At 34.4% G+C, this 21,814-nt stretch overlaps 2 protein-coding genes across 2 annotated transcripts in view; one reads left to right on the top strand and one right to left on the bottom strand.

Moving 5' to 3' along the window:
- The window catches only part of LOC149411515 (uncharacterized), a 136,296-nt gene that overhangs the window by 80,709 nt on the left and 33,773 nt on the right, over positions 1–21,814 (top strand). The window lies entirely within an intron of this gene.
- LOC149411516 (uncharacterized) overlaps positions 19,964–21,814 on the bottom strand; it is a 28,866-nt gene continuing 27,015 nt past the window's right edge. Inside the window, exon 3 of the mRNA XM_089646648.1 lies at positions 19,964–20,092. Within this exon, the coding sequence (XP_089502774.1) occupies positions 19,964–20,092 (129 nt within the window). The remainder of the gene's footprint in view (positions 20,093–21,814) is intronic.

Raw genomic sequence — 21,814 nt, forward strand, 5'->3', positions numbered from 1 at the left:
GAGCTGAAACTCGGCAGAGAAACTCGTTGTCGATAACAATACATTCTCAATCATTGGTGGCACTCAAAATTACCGCAGTTAATGTACGAAAAAATTTCGGTACCAACCAATTAGGATTTGGCTTTAGTGATAGCGCGGTTCACATTTTAAGCAATCGCTAGGATGGAAGGTTGAATTCTCAGTTAAAAAAAAATAAAAAAATTTAAATTCAGCAAAAAACTGTTTGTCCTGTTTTGTATGTGTAAGTTATCAATATGTTCGTTTATGGGATTAACAGTTTTAGAAGTGTGAGAAAAAATGAGAGAATATAGTAGGTATCTACCTTAGGCAAAAATGGTAAGCAGGTAACTAGAATGAAAGCCTCCCTCTTATTATAAACTTTAAAAATCATGGGATATCATAGAGGCGCATTTGCTTACTAATATCTTGTCGAAACGTGTTTCACTTTTATCAGACGAAACGCAGGGACCAGATTCGGTAGTTTCCGATCGGTCGGCGTTACAGCGTTGGAGATCAAATTTTTGGAGGTTTTCGCTTTGCGTTTCATCTGGTATTACATACATCAATTTTTGTGTTCCGTGCTATTCAAACCATTGATACAAAGATGCCTATATGTACCTACGTTGGTAAATATACGGCTCATTCCAAATACCTATGTTGTCGCCAAACAAAGACGAGCCGTTCCTACTAAAGATTCAGACAAAAAGGGAGATCTACGCTTCGAAGCACCAGGCTTTCGCGATAGAACGGGACAAAATTAAATTAGAAATGTCCCCTTCTTCCTTGTTCTGATTAAATTCGCGTGTGAGAAAGCGAGACGCCTGCGGGACATCGCTCGATATGTAGTAGAGAAGCGGGACAGACGACAGAGATAGTAAAGCAGTGGCGGGTTCGCTTTTCAAGGACGTCCCATCAAGATAATAATAATGGGGAGGGGCCCTTAAGTCCCCCTCCTAGACAAATAGGGGACACTTAAAGGATGACATGCCACTGGTAATAGTCGTAATCGACGATGTTTTGTTGGTGTGCTTATTTAATAGTAATGTACGTTTAGGATAGGAGTGGAAGAGGGGATGGAGATGAGATAAAGAAGGGTGAAGACCTAACTGACTACTGGCTGAAAACCTCTGTGACTCCAGACTCTGTGTCCAGAAGTCACGGGTTCTAATCCAGTAGAAGTAAATATTAGGTAGGTACCTACTCTTTTAGTGTCTAATAATACGAACAGGTGCAGGTATTCGCACTTGTCATCTTCCGTGTTGAGTGGTTACGATTTTTGGCTACGATTCCGTAGGTCACGGGGTCGATTCCCAGCGTGTGCAAGTAAATTTTATTTGATTATTTTGCATTTTTTTGCAATCTATTATTTTAAAATAATACTTCCATAGTACCTATACATTCCTATCTACATGTGGGTCTGGTTCCAGATTGGTAGATACTTTCAGTTTTGTCCTGTTGAAAGACCAATATTCTTTCTTTAAATGGCTTTAGACGTGTTTGGTGACCAGATCTGAATAGCCATGTACTTCTCTTACTTTCTGCTCCGCATCTCTGAATATCTCTCCTTTATAACTAAATCGTAAGAGAAGTAACTTATTCAGTGCAAATTTCTTTCCAAAAATAGTTTGTCTGCATATTTTACTGCTAAAGGTAAATACCTTTGTATATGCAATAAGAGACAAGACTATTTGCAAATAGTAAATATTTAAAACAGCTACTAATATATTCACTTCACAGTCTTAAAAAAAACACTTCGAGAAGCTAAAATTCAAGTCAAACACTAAACCGCCCCATTCTTTCGTCGTAAAAAACTGTCATCCTTCCCTTTTGGATTCCGGACTTATTTAGTTTCCAAGGGCTAACGCTGCAGTTAGTAAACCCACTCCCATTTCTCGCTTCACGGACCCCTGATGGCGCACGTTCCTGGGGGTAAATGGCGCGACAAATAACGAAACCCCCCTTAACCGCCCAACTCCCAAAATCCAACCCCACCTAAAACACCCAACTCCCGAAATCCCCCACCCGATTTGCCCCCTTCACCGGTACTGAGCGGTGGGGCCGCCACTGGACTGATTCTATAATGTGACACTATGTTAATTAGTGACAAATATTATGTATGTTCAGTGCTACAAATTAAACTGTGTTATTCTTAGATTAATATATAAATACGAGTATGTCAACTCGCGCGCGGAAAAAACATACTGATACAAAATATTGCTAATTTATTAAAACTCAAAGTCAAATTATTTGTATCCCTGTTGATAACGGGACTGCAGACCTTTAACGAATGAATTGACAGATTTCCTAACAAATTATCATTAAAACGCGATGTATTATGAAGATGAAAAAACACTCGTTAGTAAAAATTCTGATATTGTGGCATTTCGCCATTACATTTATCAGGAAAAGCACACCTGCATGAACACGTGTTCCGATATTGTCTTAATGGACTAATTTTTATCAGGAAATAGATAAAAGGTAAAAAATTGAGGAATGTTTTGCGTTATTTACCCATAAAATTTTAAATTTAGGGAAAATCAATTTAATATGTTAAAACGTATAAAAATTTAGAAAAGGGCTTATTATTCTTAAATATTGTTAGTTTAATTGACTGAGCGTTGCGAAGTCCTGTTTTAACTTAACCGTTTTGCACTTCGTCTATCTGTAAATTTGTTTGCGTGTCCTGTTTAAGGTTCAAGTTGGTAGCCATGTTGGAAAGTACCTTTTTATTCCGCCAGAGTTCGCATGACGTTACCAACCGTCAAATTTTTCACAGATTTTTCAATTTTCTCACCACACTGTAGCTAGGTACCTACATAGCTTCAGCACTTTTAGCCGTCTCCTTTGTGACTTGTGGCGTCACCTCAGGTCAAAGCTTTGAAATGGTGCGCGCGCAGGACATAGGATAATAATGGACCCTTCTAATGATAGTTGGAACACCCCCGATACTTCCACAAGATAAACCGGCGATGAGTTCCAGCGGCGGCACCCCGGACAAATTATCCTGGGAACGGCGGAACTGTGGAACTTTAGAACGGTGATATTTTATCGGCGTTTTTGTAAAGAAGAATCATTGTAGTTTTATGTTGTTTGATAGGTGACTACGTTCTGTTCAACATTTTTGTTGGCTTACTACGTAAAAGCTTAATTTGTAAGGAAGTGGTTCATTTTGTTCTCCGATTCACGTGAAAGTTGAAAATAATAAGGTTTCTATCAGTACCTACACAGATAGCTATCAAAACCAATTAACATGAATCAAAAATAGTGTCATATTTGGTCAGTTCTGATATTTGTGAGTACGGTCAACGATTGATAATAAATGTTCCAAAAGTCAGCATGGATCCTAAGGTAAAAGTACTTTAAAATACAGACATAATGTGTAATTCACCAAGTTACGTTAAATATTATTCGGTTTATAATTAATTAGCTAATTAAATTTTAAGTACCTACAGTGGGTGACAAAATAATTAATCAATAATCATACTACATTTTTTTTATTATTATTTAAGAATTAACCACTTTCAATGCTCACATAAATTTACTATTAATTTTATTAATAAACTTGAAACAAAAATACCTTTAGTTGGTTATTCGGAAAACCAGAAAATGGGGAGAAATGCGATTCAATATGCTGGAAATGAAAGAAAAAGTGGTGAAATTTACTTGAAAACAGGATGATTGTATAAAGGAGTTAGGAGTGCGAGTTAAGAAAAAGTGCAAAAATTATAAATAAAGCTGGAGTTACCCTGCTCAAATACATTCAAAGCACAAAAAAATGTCTAAGCTATAAGTTCTACTAAATAATAAGAGTTTTTTAAACATTTTGTATTGTGTTTTTTCTCAAGTACCTACGCATTATTAAATAAAATAATTTTCTTCAATTGTATATGAAATGATTGACTTAACTTAATGAAACAAATGAAAAATGTTATGCTGCCTCATACTGGTGACGATGAAACTTTTGCATGTGTAACTAATAATTTGGCCAAGTCTTATGATTTCTGGTTTAATTTGTAAAATAAGAAAAAAATAAAAACATACTTTTTGCAAGGTCTAGTTTTCATAGAACTACTAGTAGTTATAGATATAAACAAAATATTGCATAAAATTCATAAGTGGTAGAAATTTAAAATTCTAAAGTAAATTGCAGCCTTCCTCGTATCTTAAGACAAACAAGTGATAAATTTTACTTGTAGTTGTAAACAACCCTGCCGACTAATCTTCCATCCCCATTTGTATTGTCTCCCTTTAAAAAATTGACTGCAGGCAGTAGACACCCCTGTTTCGGCTCCGGAGGAGTGATTGCAGACAATAAATCTAAATCGCGCCCTTAATGATCCAAATTGCCCAACAGAATTGATAGGGCTGGCACAAACAAATACATAATCAACTGGTGAAAAGATGCGACGGATAAATACCATCACAGAAAATTGCATGGCCGATTGTAGAATATATTGTGGAATGGTTTGATACTATCATAAAATTAATCTTTATTGATTTTAAACACTGAAAAGCTAAACAGATAAAAGTGAAATGTGGGCGTGTCCGTGTGTCTGAAGTAGGTAAGGTCAAATTTCCCTTACTTCTGATGAAATTGATCAATTAATAAAAATATGTTTTTTTACACAGTTACTTTAATTGGTCTTTTTAGGATTTAGGAGTCGAAATGTTTCATATAAATTGACATCGTGTTTCTTTCATATTTGTTTTAGACCACTCTGGAGATTATCTGTTCCGTGCTGATTTTGGAGCACACTACTTGCTTCATTCACATTCGTGCATAGGTAGCTAGTTAGATACTCTTGACTCTTGACATGACCCGACTCAAGTATTTGACTTACTTGGTCGTTCCATTTCTTTATTTGCTCTGTCACAAACTTCGGTTGCTATTGACTGATTGTTTCCATTGGTTTCTCACAAAACTTATAAAAAATATTTGTATGTGCTTCGTGTATCTACATATTATTAAAAAAAACATAGATGTTTTCCTTCTCTGGGTTTTCAGTCTGTGCTTTCCAGTTGTTCATATCAAAACAAAAATACTATAAATATGTCAAACAAATTAGGTAGGGCTATTTTATCTTCTAACTAATTCCACACAAACACAGATATGGATATATCGTTTAACAAATAATAATCATTAAGAAACCCTGTCACCTTATTCGAATCCTCGATCTCATGGGATTTGAAGTCTCTTTCGATTCCTTAAGCAAACAAATAATAAAGCTACCCAAAACGAGAGATCCCGTTTCTGTGAATAACGGATGGCCACCCTATGCTATGTGTGACCTAAAACGGCAATAAATTACGGTCACCCCACAGAAGACGATCTCGTAATAGCAGTCTGTTCGCAGTCACTGTATCAATTTTACTTTACACCTCATAAAGACTGCTCTTTCCGGGAATAGGGGTGGTAAACTCGGGATTGCGGTCCTAGCATTGTTGTGGATGCTTTTAGTAATACCCCGGAGAAAGAAAAATCTTGTGAGATATTTATTAAAAAATAAATTTAATAATTTGGATTTTATGAATCACATATCATTTTAAAGGGCATGACACTTTATGAGGTAAGACAATATCATAAAAATTTGCTAGGCTTAAAAATTCGTGTCTCGTAATCGCACCAATAAACTATTTTAAAGTAGAGTGTTGTAAAGCCAAACAAATTCATTTCGAAGTAATTAATAATTACAATATTAGTTTCAAAATAAGTAAGTTGGTAAGTTCATACTATGAATACAGAGCACAATGACAAGGAAGTTGGTTTTTATAATAAAAAAATTAATAAATATCAACAGTTCTAAACCATGTTTGATTTAAATTAATAAGCTATTGTAAACAGCAAGTATTGTGGATGATAAGTTTTGACACGCACATCAGACGGCCGAAGAAAATATCGTTTGTAGAATACTTAACCTACAAGACACAGTGCCTATGTAAGATAGTTAATAAAACTTCTAATAATATAGGTCTAAGTTTATACACGTACCTAACTTGGATGGACGAAGAAAGAAACAGTATTCTGTAGAAAGTTTATGGCATCAGCAAATGGAAGAAGTCAATAAAGTCCTGGAAAAAATGAGGCTAGTGGTCCATCTAATAACGAAAATATGTCAGGTGCTATATTATTCGGCGTAACTCTAACAAAATATTGGACCAAAGCCTGAGATTGTTTATCCAGTTTATCTGTGGGGTAACCGCACGGTAGCTACAAAAGTGTCAACATGTCCCGGCAGTTTTACCCTATAACCCACTTCCTTCACACTCAATATTGGTCTATTAGTTCTCCCCTCTGCCCTTCTGTAAGCCCAGCAGCGGGCCGGGAGATTTATTTATTTAGGGTCACCCTGCTTTTGGAATTTGTGCGTGTGGGGCAGGTGTCACAAAACATTTCATGATAAAAAAGTTGATAAATGGTGTGTTAATAGAATTTGAAGACCATTATTTCTAGTAGGTACCTATAAAATGCATTTTTAACTAAACATATAAAACCATTATTTACATTCTAATACATACTCGTACAGGAATTACCTACTTTTCAAATGACCTTCTAAAAAGAAAAGAACAAGTCACAGCTAGTGAGGCAGGTAATGTAAAGTTAACAGTTAAATTATATTTAAAAAAATAAGTTTTGTAATTACAGTTTTTGTTTGATATGAAAATTTTTTTTTTCAATAAACGCCAATTTGTCGGCACTGAACTGAACTAAATATAGGATTGGTACGGATTCGGAATATATGATATTGAACAGTTGAAAACCATTAAACAGTGAGCTTTGGTGTCATAAAATTCAAAGCGCCTTTTTAAAATCGATATAAAAAAGTCAATAAAGGTGTTTTCAAACCACAACAAAATATGGCAAGATGCCATATTCTTCCTTCGATTTAATTCAAATATTAAAAAAATACGTTTTGTAAAAATGTTGTAACCGCGAAGATAATAATTTGGAAAAGTAATTTAGATAGGTAGGTGTGGTAAGTGAAAATATGTTCAAATCATATTTTAATTTTATATTTGGAACACGAAAACATTTTAATAAAGTGCTCGTCAGAAACTGGTTTACAACCGCTGGTCAAGTGTCTCCCTGTATAATAAATACAAACTGTACAGAAACAGGGTTGGCAAATTTGCCATATTGAAGATCGCCGGAGCGTAATAATTAAAAATAATAAAACGACAGTGCACAAAAGCACAATGCGACGGGTGTCATCAATCCATTGTGATTTGGAATTAAGGTAAATGGTGCGAGTGTTTTGGGGACACTAAAATAACAACCGCGTCTAAACTCCGCCTGTTTCTTCAGCAAGGTGTTGATTTATCAATTTACTGGGAATTATTTAATCAAAAATCAGCGAAACGTAAATGATTACGTTGTTAAGAGAAAATTTAAAAGGAGAATTTTTTCACAATGTTATTACAGATATTCTGCGCGTTTATGCCAAAATGAATATTTTTTTTAATTTAAAACGAAAATTGTGTTTATAAAGGAAGGTATACAGTTGTACAGTAGCTCAATTTTAATCTTTTTTTTATGAAACAGGAGGAGAGATTCCTATGAAGCTTTTAGCGGCAGAGCCATTTTTTTTGGTGCGAGCTGTTATAATAATTTCTTCAAAGACACCAATGATTTAAAAAAATTCAAACATTCATTTTTCAAGTAGTTACTACCCGTCTTCGTCTGAGTTTATCTATTTTTTTCCTATCGAACAATATACAACAAATAATTAATAGTATCCTGTTACCATAAGATTGAAAGCTCCATATTTTGTGATGGAAGTAACAATGCGAGCTGAAAATTGACGTATTAACCTAGAAATACTGACAAAAAACCTGTGAAAGTATGAAGATGATCAGGCGATTTTCCTCGTTGTATTTTAGGATTATTAAGAAGAAGAAGATGGTTTGAAAAGGATCATGTAAATACGAATGTAAAGGGGAATATAAATGCGCTAATATAAAAAAACGATCACAATTAACAATCATAAGCGAAAAATCATTGAGCTTAAAAACTGTCCAAGGGAACTATATTATAAATAAGTATTTTTATTTGCAGCACTTTCCAGAGTGGAAGATACTTTCTGTATCGCTCTGGAGTAAGACCACCATTCAGAATTGTGTTGCTGTGGCCGTATTTTGTGACCAGATCTGAATAGCCTGTACTTCTCTTCCTCTTAATTCAATCCCTATCCGCCTCACAACGTACCCTAATTGGGGATGCCATAGTCTCACCGGCTCCAGACGTCTGGGAGCAGTTGGCACTTGCGGTTGCACATTTAAAAAAATTGTAAAAATCGATACAAATTTGTGATGCGGGGTCTGAAGTTTTACCTAAGCCGTCTAAATGTAGTATTTATCACACTTCGTAGTTACCTATTCAACAAAAATAAATTTGTGTTAAGAAAACATCAAAAATATTATCCTTTGTTATTACATCAAAAAGAAAACGTAGGTACATTGTTCACTTTATTTAAAATAAGTTGTTTTTTAATAAAGGTTAATTTACATGTACGACTTTACTTCATTGATCATTGACAACCCTGTTTGTTTTTTCTAGACAAATAAAGACAAATCAACGCCAGCCAGAATATTACTCTGTCAATTTACCCCACAGTATTAAGCAATAGCACATTTCTCAGAAAATAGATTATATTGCCGTTAGTTCCTACCCATTCCCTTGTGATATACGCCTCCTTCTCTTTATTCCCAGTGGTATCAACTTGCTGACTAAATGGAGTCAATTTAAATCATCTCCTCATGTCTTTTGATACCCTGATACGTTGGTTCTTGGAAATATAAAGGATGCAGGAATTTCATCACAATATTAGCTCAAGTGTTTTATAACAAAATTATTTTCTAAATAATAAACTAATAACGTTGTTTTAGTATCACCATTAGTTCTTACATATGTGCACATTCCCTTGTAAAGTAAGTCTATTTTTTCCTCTATTCTAAATGAAGCTAATCTAAATCATCTCTTCATGCATTCTGCTACCCTGTTGTAATGCTGTAATTTTGACATGAAAATAACATTTATAAAAAAATAAATTGAAAAGTCGTAGGAAGATAGAATGAACCATCTCCCAAGTCCATCATGGCACATTCACAGCCTCTTGCATATTTTTTTAGAAATTCACATTGTAGACACGACTCAACTGATAAATATCTTCTATGATCTTCAGGTTTGCTATCGTAAGCAGTGGCGTCTCGTAACTTTTGGGTGTACTAGAGTGCTAATATTGAAATTGATGTTGTTATAGCTGAAAAAGTTTTTTTTTTCGAAAATTATATTTTTTGTATGAAGATTTTCAGGAAATTTCAGTTTGGCCGTGCGCCGCCCGGATTTCCTGAAATCCTTCATACAAAAAATTGAAATTTCGAAAAAAAATAAAAAATCGTTTTCAGCTATAACAACATCAATTATGCCATTTTTGTAATATTAGCAATCTAGGACACCCAAAATCACGAGCCAATACGTAACTACCTCTATATATATATATATATTTTTTTTTTACCTTTCATATATACATATATTTGTTTACGTGTTTTAATAAATTATTTCTAAAGCTGTATGTATGAACCTACTATTCGGGCAAATGGTAAGTTTGAATAGTCCATTATCCCCATTCTTGATGTAACCCTACAGAAATAGTTTTTGATGATTTATAGAACATCTCATGTCTTATATTCTCTTGAAACTGCTCATGTCTTTAAAAACTCAAATAAACTTACACAAACTTGCATTTTAACATGGTAAGTAGAACGAAATACAAAAATAATTTTGTAGATTTTTTTTTGATCTACAAATTAATTTATTTTAAAATCGTCTCGTAATGACGTAAAACTGCGATATATGTATATAAATTTACAAAATAACGCCATCCATTTAAAAAAAACTTCTGCTTTATGGCTTTAGAATCGTTACATCTTCTCGAAAGTTTTTCCATCAGTGTCTAATACATAAATCTCAATTTAAATGTAGGATTATATTAATTGTTTATTTATTCTTTGGTGGGAAGGAACTTATTTGTGTTGTTTTAGGACTCTGTCGATAAACGGTATTCTTAGTAAATAAACGCTATTAAGTTGTGTTTATTTAAGTTATTGTAGCCAGAATGGTGTAAATTATTACAATGTTGGAAGTATTTCGCGTTTTTATAGATAGACACTGAACACAAATTGTCTAGAAATGTTATCTAAGCTGATTTGAAAGAAAGCAGCTTTCGCCAATCAATACGAAATCTTTCATATCCTTGGCACCACTCGTAGTAAAATGAATATTGCTGATTTATTAAAATCCGGTTAAAAATGGGATTGCAGGCCGTTTCATGTTAAATTTTAAGTACATTACAAATATTTCTGAACATGTATTTATGTACCTGCGTTTGCCCGGAATATGCGAAAATAAAATGACTTTTATGAACACGTGTTCCAAGATCGAGAAAATACATTCATTTTACTAAAAGTTTAACAGGAAACCTATCAATTCATTCGTTGAGGACTGCAGTCCCGTTTTTAAAAGGATTACGAAAAATTTAATGAGATTCTCAATACATTTGCAATATTTCTAATTATTAGTTTTGTCTGCTCAAGTTAGCTAGTCAAATTGATTAAATTAATCAAATATTTTAAAATGTTCCATCAATTTAAAATTAAGGAAAAATTACGCATAATTAGGCACATGGATACGCCCACAGCACACTTCTATCGAAGAGAATGATATGGCAACAGAAAGGTTTGGAAGTATGTGGCAACTCAGATCTGCTAACCAAACATGACTAAAGTCATTTCAAACTACGTTTCAATTCTGAATGAAGGCCTTTCACCAACGCTCTCATATAAACTAATTGCTTATTAGGTACATGTGCGCATTTACAATGTTAGTTAAATTGATAAACCTTTAATTAAATTATGACTTATGAAAATCGTTAGTTTAGTTTTTCAACACCGTGACAAAACGGTGGCGCTAGTATAGGCTGAGTAATCAGCGCCTTCTGGTTGTAACAAAAGCAATTATTATTGAAATTCAAATTTGGAATGATTATTGCAGTAACGAGTCGTTATTATATTCAGGCGACATCTCTCGTCTGCGTTGCGGTTTAAAATTAATGTAGCAACAAAAATTGTAATTTTATTACTTACCTCATAAAAAATATAATCGCTTCCTTGGAATTTGTCTCTTGCCACACTTGCCACACTGTCGAAAGTAAAATTATGTTTGCGATGAGAAATTCTCTGGTTGCAGAAATTTTTATTCCCCATTCCTCTTTTTTATTATTCTTTTCAGTGTTACTAGCGTTAATACCCAGATTCGTCAAAGATTTTAATTTAAAAATATAGAACATACATCATGGCGTTATGTTTTGTTTTTTGACAACTAAATGAATTTGAGCTTCGTAGCTCATAATGCAAATAACCCTGCGACCTGAAAAAAGTTGCGTAACAAAATATTCGAATTTTTAAAATGTGAATACCGCACAAGAGTCCTAACGGCTCTCAACCGTATGGGGTTAGTGAGATTATGGTCTCCCCAATTGGGGTATGTTGTGAGGCTGAAGGTAATGTAGATGGGAATGAGATGGGGAAGAAGAAGATGGAGAAGTACCTCTCTCTTTAGATAAGGTCACCACACACGGCTAAAGCCATTTCAAGCAACGTTTCAATTCTGAATGGCGAGCTTATACCAGGGCTATACTGAGAGTACATTCCACTCTGGAACGTGCCGTAAATACGTTATTTGTATGTTGTTTCAAATTAATTCATTGTGAAATAACACAACTAAATGAAATAAAATTTACTTGTGCACTCGGATTTGAACCCACGACCTCCGGTATGCTAGTCGAGAACCTTACCATTCTGTTCTGTCATGTTTTTAGATAGCTAAATTAGGTATTTTATAGGTCCGTAGCTCATAATGCAAATAACCCTGCGAGCTGGAAATAGTTGCGTTTACCTGACAAGAGAAAAATTATGCGATTTTTATTTAGCTACATAGTCATTCAAAAAAACATGTTAAATAACTATTTTGCACAGGTACCTACTTGAAAATTTTTGATCAATTTTACCAAAGGGAATGAAAAATAGAACTTATTTGGGCTACCGAACCCGCCCTCTCCCAATAATTGTTTACCTTTTAGTTTAACTTCATAATTTTACTACAGTACTCGTTATATAAGAAATTCTCAAGTGATTCATCTCCGGAGACTTCCCAGGAATGTTTTCATTGTTTTACATCTCATCATCAATGGACCAGAAAACCACAAATAATGCAGGTGTTCAATAAACTCGGGGATTGTGTTTAATCCGCTTTTCCCACGTCAATTTTATGAGCTGTGAGAAAATTTCAGATACACAAAATGATTATTATAATGAAACATTACCCGTTATTTTTTTAACGATGATTCTACAAACTATTTAGTTAATTTTTCTCAAACTTTAACATGTACAAAAAAACTGCATTCGTAATAACAGTAATATTTGATATGTGGTTCCTACTAACTTGCCAATCTATATAGTAATGGTTTTCCCCTTAATAGAATTGAATACCTAAACAGGAAGAAGTAAGCGAAAACAAATGAGAATTGGTTTTGGTTAATTATATAAAATCGTAGCCATTTGATACAAAGTTTAACAATGCATTTCCTACTTCCTTGAGATAAATTGCAGTTTTTTTACACATAAATCAAAAATGTACACCGATCAGTAAAGTAATGTTAGATCAGGTGTTGGGTAAATGCATTTAGAAAATATTATACAACTATTTTAGCAAATGATTGGGTTTACAGATAAAGCCTCGAACAACGCTAATCAGAATTAGTCTACGTAAATTTAGTTACTACAATTCATAAGCATAATCTGTAATAGATTTCTATGACTGCTTGTCGTAATGAATTAATCTGTTTATTTCATATCTGAACAGCAGTGCCAATTATCGTGCAACAGATTCAGTTATTGTGGGTAGTCGAGTCAGCAGTGCATCTCATCGCATTATTATTGCATCTTGTTAGTATCGTCTCGCATCATATCCCTTCCAATCTGCATTGCTGCACACTTGCTTGTTGCAATTTGCGGCTGAACTATGCGCAACCTGCCAACGATGCACTAGTTGCTTTTGCGGCTATAGAAAATATTGCAAATGGGTATTAATAAATGTTATATTATATTTATTAATTCAATTATGTACCTACCGGGCCACGCAACATTATAAATCAGTCAAATAAGAATTCTTTCAAATTCTGACAATAAATTATCCAATTTTATATTTTTGCAAAATTATGTCTCATGGTTATTTTAACAACCTAAGTTGACTAGTTTCATTGAATTTGAACGGTTTAATTAATTTTTTAAATTGTTGGTCATTATGTGGTCAAAATTCAGCCTTGGTGAAAATTGCAAAAAATAGGTAAATAAATTGATTTGAATCATAAGTTCGTAGAAACTACAATTTAAATTGTAACGTAATGTGCGTTCTAACCGAATAAGGAAACTATGCACATAACTTAAATACATAAAAAAACCTGATCAGTCGTACAAATCAGCCCTAAAAAGTTCCAAAATAACCAACAACTTTAGTGATATCCTTGAAAACAGTCTTGCATATCCTAGAACGGAAATTCGTTTTATAATCCAAGGTCATAACAAACGGTTTGTAATTTTTTGGTGGGAAAGCTGTGTTTAGACCATATTTGAACTTATCTGTTGCTGAAGAACTGGAAGAAACATCACACAGTAGAATGACTTTTGTCAGTTTAATGTTTCATTCCTCCTACAATATAGGATACTTCAAGGCCCAGGTTCACTCCCTCCTTTCCAGCATCCTGCACGGAGAAAATGATCCCGTTTAAAAGTGATACCAATTTTCTGATAAAATAATAGGCCTTCAGAATATATCGAGAACACGTGTTCTTTTCCTAATAAATATCGCGACGGAATGCAAGAATATCAATATCAATTTTGTAAGAACACATGTTTCACCGTCTTCATAAAACATTCGCTTTTAACTTATACTGTGTTGGGAACCTTGTCAATTCATTTGTTTTTTAATGAATTCAGAGTATTTTATATCAGCAAGTTTTCTCTGTGTACAACACAGCATTCCCAAAGATGACAAAGGTTCTGAGGGAAACCTCAGGACCTCCTGTGTGGAGTTGTCACAAAAAAGGTCATTACAACGTATTCGACAACAAGAAAACCACACAAAAAACCTGTTATAATAATACCCAGCTCTAATTAATTTACAAAAACGGTATTAGTCATACATCAAAAGTGCCGAAATGTTGATTCATTGTCAAATGGTCAAACAATACAGCCATAAAATAACGATAATTGCTAATCACGTTACTTTCTGTGAATTTTCAAGATCACAATTGTTCCGGCTGTAATAACTAATAAAAACAACATTACGCCACCGACCGCAGTTTGTACGTGTCAATTGATAATGTGGTCTGTAATACCATCTAATATCGTGTAAAGTCGATAGCGGGAAAAGCCAATAATTGTACAAATTTCCTCCCGATCACGTCTGGTTTCGGTCAACCTCGATAGAAAATCTAGAAACCCTAATAGCCGCAGTTGTAAACGTGGGAATCCATATATAAATAAATTCTCGACATTATTAGGAACGTAAATCATAATTTTCAAACGCCCGAGATCAAAGATATTATTATGGTTTTATAAATGTTTGTTTTATTTTTTTTGGTACGTCTCTCTGATATTTATGATTGCATCTTGATTTAGGATATTATATCGTTGGAGCGCTGCGAAAAATCATAAAGCAGTTAATAGATTTGAATATTATAGTATATCACTATTTTCAATTATTATAGTATATCACTATTTTCACAGTAAATCAGTTTGATGAGGCTTGAAAACATACAAGATAGAGGGATGGATAAAAATATAATTAATTTCGACAGGAAGCTGAAAAATGAAATAAAAATGAGTTGTAAAAAGGTATCATGGAATTAAATTGAGAGTTTAAATTTAAACGGAATTGATAAACGTCACTCATATATTTTGACTTATGCGGTGTTAGAGAGGACTGCGGGCGAACTTAGTTTGAAACCTTTTTTTTATCTGTCGATGCTATCGGTTTGCACAAATACATTCAAACGTGTCATCTAATGATTTGCATGTGCCTAACCAATAGATTAAATAATTTAAAAAAAGTTTAAATCATTTTGACCTAACAAGTTTCACTGCTTTGGCAAGCTACTTGTTTTTAACCCAAATGTCGGGGGTTCTAAATTTGGCGAAAAAACGTGTTTATTCCTAGGTTTGATACACGTTCCAGAGCAGAAAATAGGTAATCTCAGTATCAACCTGGTACTATAATTGCAATTTCAATCTTTTCCTATTAGCCTCCCCTCACTCACAAACTTCAGTCACACAACAACCCCAAAATTGGGGTGACTAAGTTCCAATGACTCCGGGCAGTCAGTACTGTGTTGTTGTACTACATTAAAAAGCTGACTCTAACCTGTTAATCTCTATAATGAAGATAATTTTACATTAAAAAAACTTCCCAATATTGTAACACACATCAAACTTCACACCTGCAAAATTAGTAAACTACCAAATTAAACAAATCTATTACAAGTGTGTAAAGCTAGACACAATACCCACTAATAGGTAGTTAATTTTTATTTTTTTAAATATTAGCATAATCTGAAAGTCACAGTAATAAGATGTATGTGCTAACAATGCAAATTCTTTAATTGCGAAAATTCAATGTACTCAACCAACAATTTGCTGAACTTTCTAAGAGTATCGCTTTCTACCATTAACATCTCAATTATCATTCGACGATTTCGTTTTTACAGCGCCTCAATAGAACAAGACATAGTAATAATATCGTTCGGGAGAATATTAGGCAGTAAATCGATAAATCTGGAGTAAAATTAGAAACAAATTGATTTATCAATACTGCCTGTGAAAGGGAGCTACTGAATTTGGGTTTCCTATGACTTGTGAAGGAGAATGGAGACATTTATGTGGGTACCTACGTAATAAGAAACGAAGTTAATTTAAATATTGAACGCAAATTAATGATATTTAACCCTGACCAGTAGCCAAATAATGTATAAGCTCTTGGATAGACAGTCCCTCGTACTTCATTCAACACTGACACGATCAAGTTTTTCAGCCACAATATCGGTTATATTTGTCGACACTTGCTAGAACGACGGCAAACCACTGTTAAGGTACATTTGACTGTTAAAATTGACTAAAGTAATGGTAGTTTATCCTGTTCATTCGCCTTTTAGATGAGAATATCTACACGACTAATATCGTTATCCAAAAAATTGCGCGGAAATCAAAATTATTGGGTGCTTTTGTGAACGGAAAAATGGTTTCGACGGTTATGCATGATATCACCTGTAATGTTTATTGACTATATTATTATTGGTTAAAATTCCAAAAAAACAAATAACATAAATATTAATTTAATGAATTCAGTTTCGCATCACGAACTCGTTTATCAATTATTTATGTTATTATGAAGCAATAGCCAGCATGCTAATAGCATCGATAATCAAACATCGACAGCTTACTTCGTCGTATCAATTCTGTTAAGTTTTCGATGTGGTTTTGCTCTGCCCGCTGGTTGTCATTATTTTGCTATTCAGTTTAGCAGGGTGTTGTCTCATTGTCATGTGGATCATTTTTTCAACAGCTGTAACGTGAAATGGTTTCTAATATCTCATGTGGACTGTTCTCTAGTGAACATACGCCAACTATTATTGTCTTGGTAGCTCGCGAAACTCGTTCAATTTTACTGACAGTGATATTAATATTACTATCAGCTATTGAATTGGTCTGTATATGAAACATCCGTGAGCCCATTGTGTCTTCAGTCCCTTTATAAAATTCATCAGGGTTGGTCATTGGGTACTCGGTTATGTCTTATGGTTCCGCGTTATCCTATCTGAGCCTTGAAAGGTCGTTCATATTCATCGCAGATAAATCATATTGTAATTTCTATATTGTTTTCCTATTTCTTACAGTTATTGAGTTTTCTTCTACAGCAGCTTCACTTGTCTGTGATGGCTGTATCCTGTTAGTGGTCTCACTCTTCACTGTGTTTCTATCTATATCCGCTGATCTTAACCTACTAGCGGTCTCCATAGTATTGCTACTCTGTTATTGAGAGATTGTTGTAAAAGTTTTACAGCCAACAATATAATACCTAATGGACATTATTATTATTATGCCAACTGTCCAATAAATAATGAAAATTGGTAAAGCATTCCAACTAGTAAGTTTATAATACTCAATAATGGTTGGACTGATTTTATCTTCAACAATACAACCTTACAATATTTTTGCTGTCTCAATCATCAAATGAACTACATTATTTTAATTTCAACGTAAAATGCACTGGGTTTTGGGTGTGTGTGGGTGTATCCTGAATTATATTCATTCAGACAATTAATTTCACTTGCCAGTATGGAGCCTATATACTAGTAGAGAGTTTAATGTAAATGTATTAAATTAGTTTTAGTATACATATATAGTATAATTATTAAAGTATAACCTAACCTAACCTAACATTTACCGGCTCTGTCACCGAGGTCGTCAAAGCTAATACTTATAAACATGGTAACTACCTATTGGCTGTAAAACACTCTTTCCATTCAATTTTCTTCTTCAAAAAAAAGTTTTCCAATTTCAAATAATAATGTCCGCCATTACGAAAATTTGGCTCATTATAATTTCCGCAGTAATTATATTGTCGTAAAGTGCGAATTTCTTCAACTCACTCGTTTATTGGTAACCCAACAGGGATCATTATCTTGAATCGAATTGTAGCCACTTATACTTGTTACCAACAACTCGAACAAACGATAGGTACTTCGCAATCGAATGGCGAAATTAAGGCACTAAGTAAGAACTCAAAAATTATTTCGCTTTAGTACAAAGTTTTCTTTTTTTCAATTATACTCTCCTTTCCGACAGTTATAGCTTATAGGGTGAATATAACTCCAATGATGTCAACCCCCGACAAGATATGTAACCAGTAGGTATAAGAAGCATACCTATTAGTAAAATTAAATATCCCAAAAAATCGTACAATGCAATGAAAGTTCGGATATTTGCTGTAATGGTGGTAACGAATTATTTAAAAATATATTATTACGTGTATTTAGTAACGTTTCAGTACCTAGTGAGTCGATATAAAACATAATAAGTGCATGTACCGGAAATTTTTGATTTTAAACTTGTTTAGCTGTTTTAAACTTTTTCTCCATATACCACACCGAAGGTGATATTTTGATATTTTACTTAGGACCTCTTGTGTGGAGTTAATTTTAAAAAAGCTGAATAATTATCAGCTTCATTACTTTTATCCTTCCTTTTCCTTCCCTACACCATCTTTTTCCATCAACACAACATTTACCAAACCTAATCTAAGTATCTAACCATCATGCCGTTTCAGACAGTCATACGAAGAGAAAACAGACCGCAAAACAACTCGGTTTTGGCAGATGCTCTTTTATTAATTCATATTTGTACATGGTCTTATATGTAGTGTTCCGTTATTCCGACTCCTGACATGGCCGACTTAATAATCTGTGTCTAAAGCCATGTCTTCCTCCTGCGTTCCCATCTATTGAAAATAATAATAATAATATTGGACAATTTTTATAGCGCTGCTTTTGTGAGTTATCACCTCAGGGGCGCTTTACAGTTGATGCAGGTATTACAAAAAATATAAATATTACCAAAATAAAGTGAAGTTAAGTAAAGTAAGATGAAGAACAGGAACAGTTGACATGAAGATAGAAGATGGAGACTCTGCAGCAAGAATCCTAGGTGGTGAAGAAACTGGACCACCTGCTGCAGCGAGAGAGTCCACCAACAGTGCCAACACGAGGTTCGTCATCCATCCAGGTATGTGTCTGCAGCTAATAAAGCGCTGACACAATATCCTCACATAGATAACAGACCTTGGTAGCACCGCTGTGACGTTCGACGAAGATATAAGATGGAGACTCTGCAGCAAGAATCCTACGTGGTGAAGAAACTGGACCTGCTGCTGCATCGAGAGAGACTACCGCGTCCACCAACAGTGCCAGCACGAAGTTCGTCATCCGTCCAGGTATGTGTCTGCTGCTAATAAAGCGCTGACATAATATCCTCACATAGATAACAGACCTGGGCAGCACCGCTGTGACGTTCGGCAAGTCCATCATATCAAGTCTCTATCAATAATAATAATAATATATTGTATCTCTATGAACCTAACCCAACCATTGATATATTGTATCTCTATGAACCTAATCCAACCATTGATATATTGTATCTATATGAACCTAACCCAACCATTGATATATTTTGTCCCTATGAACCTAACTTAACCATTGATATACATATTGTGTACTAATGAACCTAACCCAACCATTGAGGTTGCCATAATCCCACAAGGTTCAAAAATTAGGAATGGTGTTTTCAAGTTAGGCTAGCTTTTTTATGTGAAGAGTCCCAACTGCTCCCAACCGTTTGGATCCAGTAAGACTACGACATTTCCAACTGGGGTATGTCGCGAGGCTGAAATTATTGGGAAGGGGAAGGAAAAGGGGAAGAGGAAGACGGGGAAGTCCATGGCCATTCAGATCTGGTTACCAAAACGTCTAAAACCATTTCAAACAATGTTTCAATTATAAATCAACTATTTCCCTTATGTGCCCCACCATGATCGAAATAATTGAAAGTTACAGGTATACCACCGATAGCTCCTCTAACCTATTCATTATTATATTTTCAAACAGTTTTTTTCAAAGCTCTCAGCGTTAGAACTCTTGTCCAATTAGGTATCCGTATACCTTAGAAAAGTTGTCAGCAATTTTGTCACTAGCGACATTCAAATTAATATTCACATATTTTTTTTTTTTCTTTTCCCCTTTCTACTCGCAAATTAATTTATTATCCCTATAATGGACGGCGAACCTTACTCGATTACCTTTCAGTGGAACAAAAAGATTTCATAAACACCACCCGAGCGCGCAATTCGCCATGCGCAGTTGGGCGCCGGTCCGAGGGCCATTCGATACGGGGCGGCCGCGCGGGCGCAAGGGAATATCGGCCCAATGAACTGAAATGCATGTTTTATAAATTGATTATTTACAGAAGTGCAAAACAAAATTGAAAATAATTACTATTACCATTAAAACAATTACATAACCATAACTAGGTATGAAGGTTAATATCTGCTTGTGTCCCTCTAAAAACTCGACTTAATGAACGGTGAGCTCTGGTATCGTAAAATTTGCACGTTTCCTTTCTTCATAGTACGTAATTACTTACTGTGCTTAGAAAAAAATTAGATTTGATGACCTTCAAAATTTACTTTGATGATTTATTGTAGGTATAAAAAGTTTGCCTGTGGCGCTTACGATCTTTTTACTTCTCTAACCGACAATTTTTTACAAAAATCTACCTTTATAAATACATCTAATTGAATTTCACTTTTGTTTCCGGTAATGAATTAATGCAAATTTTGGAACCGGAAATTAACCCCCTTCCCGACATCCGAACGAGCTGAAACTCGTCAGATAGACTTGTTGTCGATGACAATGCATTCTTTTGGTAAATCACTTACACTCAGATGAATTAGAACCGTTAATGTACGAAATAAATGTCGGTCGTTCCCGATAGGCATTTGGCGAGGTTGGTTAAGCTGTCGACTTCAGTTCCTGGGAAGGAAGGTTCAATCCTAAGTCAATACACTTTTTTTCAAACAAGTTTTGAAAAACATTTTAAAATTGACCTAAATAACGTAATAAAGATCAATAAAAGTTCGTTTTTATTGTGAAAAACTACTTGAATATTTTTCCCAGCCAATGACAATATCTGTCGCGATAACAACAGCGATCACTGGTTAACACTTTTATAAAGCCTTCATAGGTGATAAAAAGACGTCAAGAGGTGTTTTACTCCGAATGTGAACAAAGCTTTAACTTAAAATGTTCACTATTATTTGATAAATTACAAAACCTCTCAACAAACACAAAAATCATAGAAATCATACCCAAAATAATGATTTTGAAATAAAATTTATTCTTAGTATCCCCCTGGCAGAGAAATCCACTATACCTACTGCATTAATAAACATGTCCCAATTGGCAATAGCTATAAAAATGATTATGGGAATGACATTTTTTACAGCCTTAATAAGCCTGTCATTAATGGCCGTTATTTCCTGTATAACAATGTGTAAAAATATAATTTGAATACATAATCAACCGATCGGTGACTTTAAAGTTAAAAATGTTTTTGAATGATGCAAAAACAAAAGAATGCGTACTTATTCGTTACGATAGGTAGATAAGTTTTTGCTTTCAAAGGGGGCAGCAGATCTCATCTCATATTAAAATATTTTATATTAATTTGAAGTTCAACCTCTATAATAATGAATTCGTAACAAACAATCAAATCTATCTAACTATAACTCCTTTCCCGTGGGGCTAAGCAGAGAAGATGGACAGGTACACCCAAAGATATTAGAAAAACGAGATATGCTATGTTGGCCGCCGGACCGTAGCCGGAGTACTACCTAATTAGGGTACTTTGAACGGTATCGGTACGTGTACGCACAGAAATCTGTTCTATGTATTAGTGCGGATACCTTAGCGCAAGCGAAGGTGTGCAGTAGTATTGGTGAACAAAACCGGCGACACTCGGCAAAACAATTCCACTCAGTACGAACTGCGCATAGCACATCTCGTTCTTCTAATATCTTTGGGTACACCACACTGCCTTTGAAAAATTGCTTCAATCACATTTCGCACATCGCCGCATAACTACATACTATTTT

Source organism: Hesperophylax consimilis, chromosome 25 (assembly GCF_061612785.1).
Source record: "Hesperophylax consimilis isolate HC1 chromosome 25, BYU_Hcon_1.0, whole genome shotgun sequence".
NCBI lineage: Eukaryota > Metazoa > Arthropoda > Insecta > Trichoptera > Limnephilidae > Hesperophylax > Hesperophylax consimilis.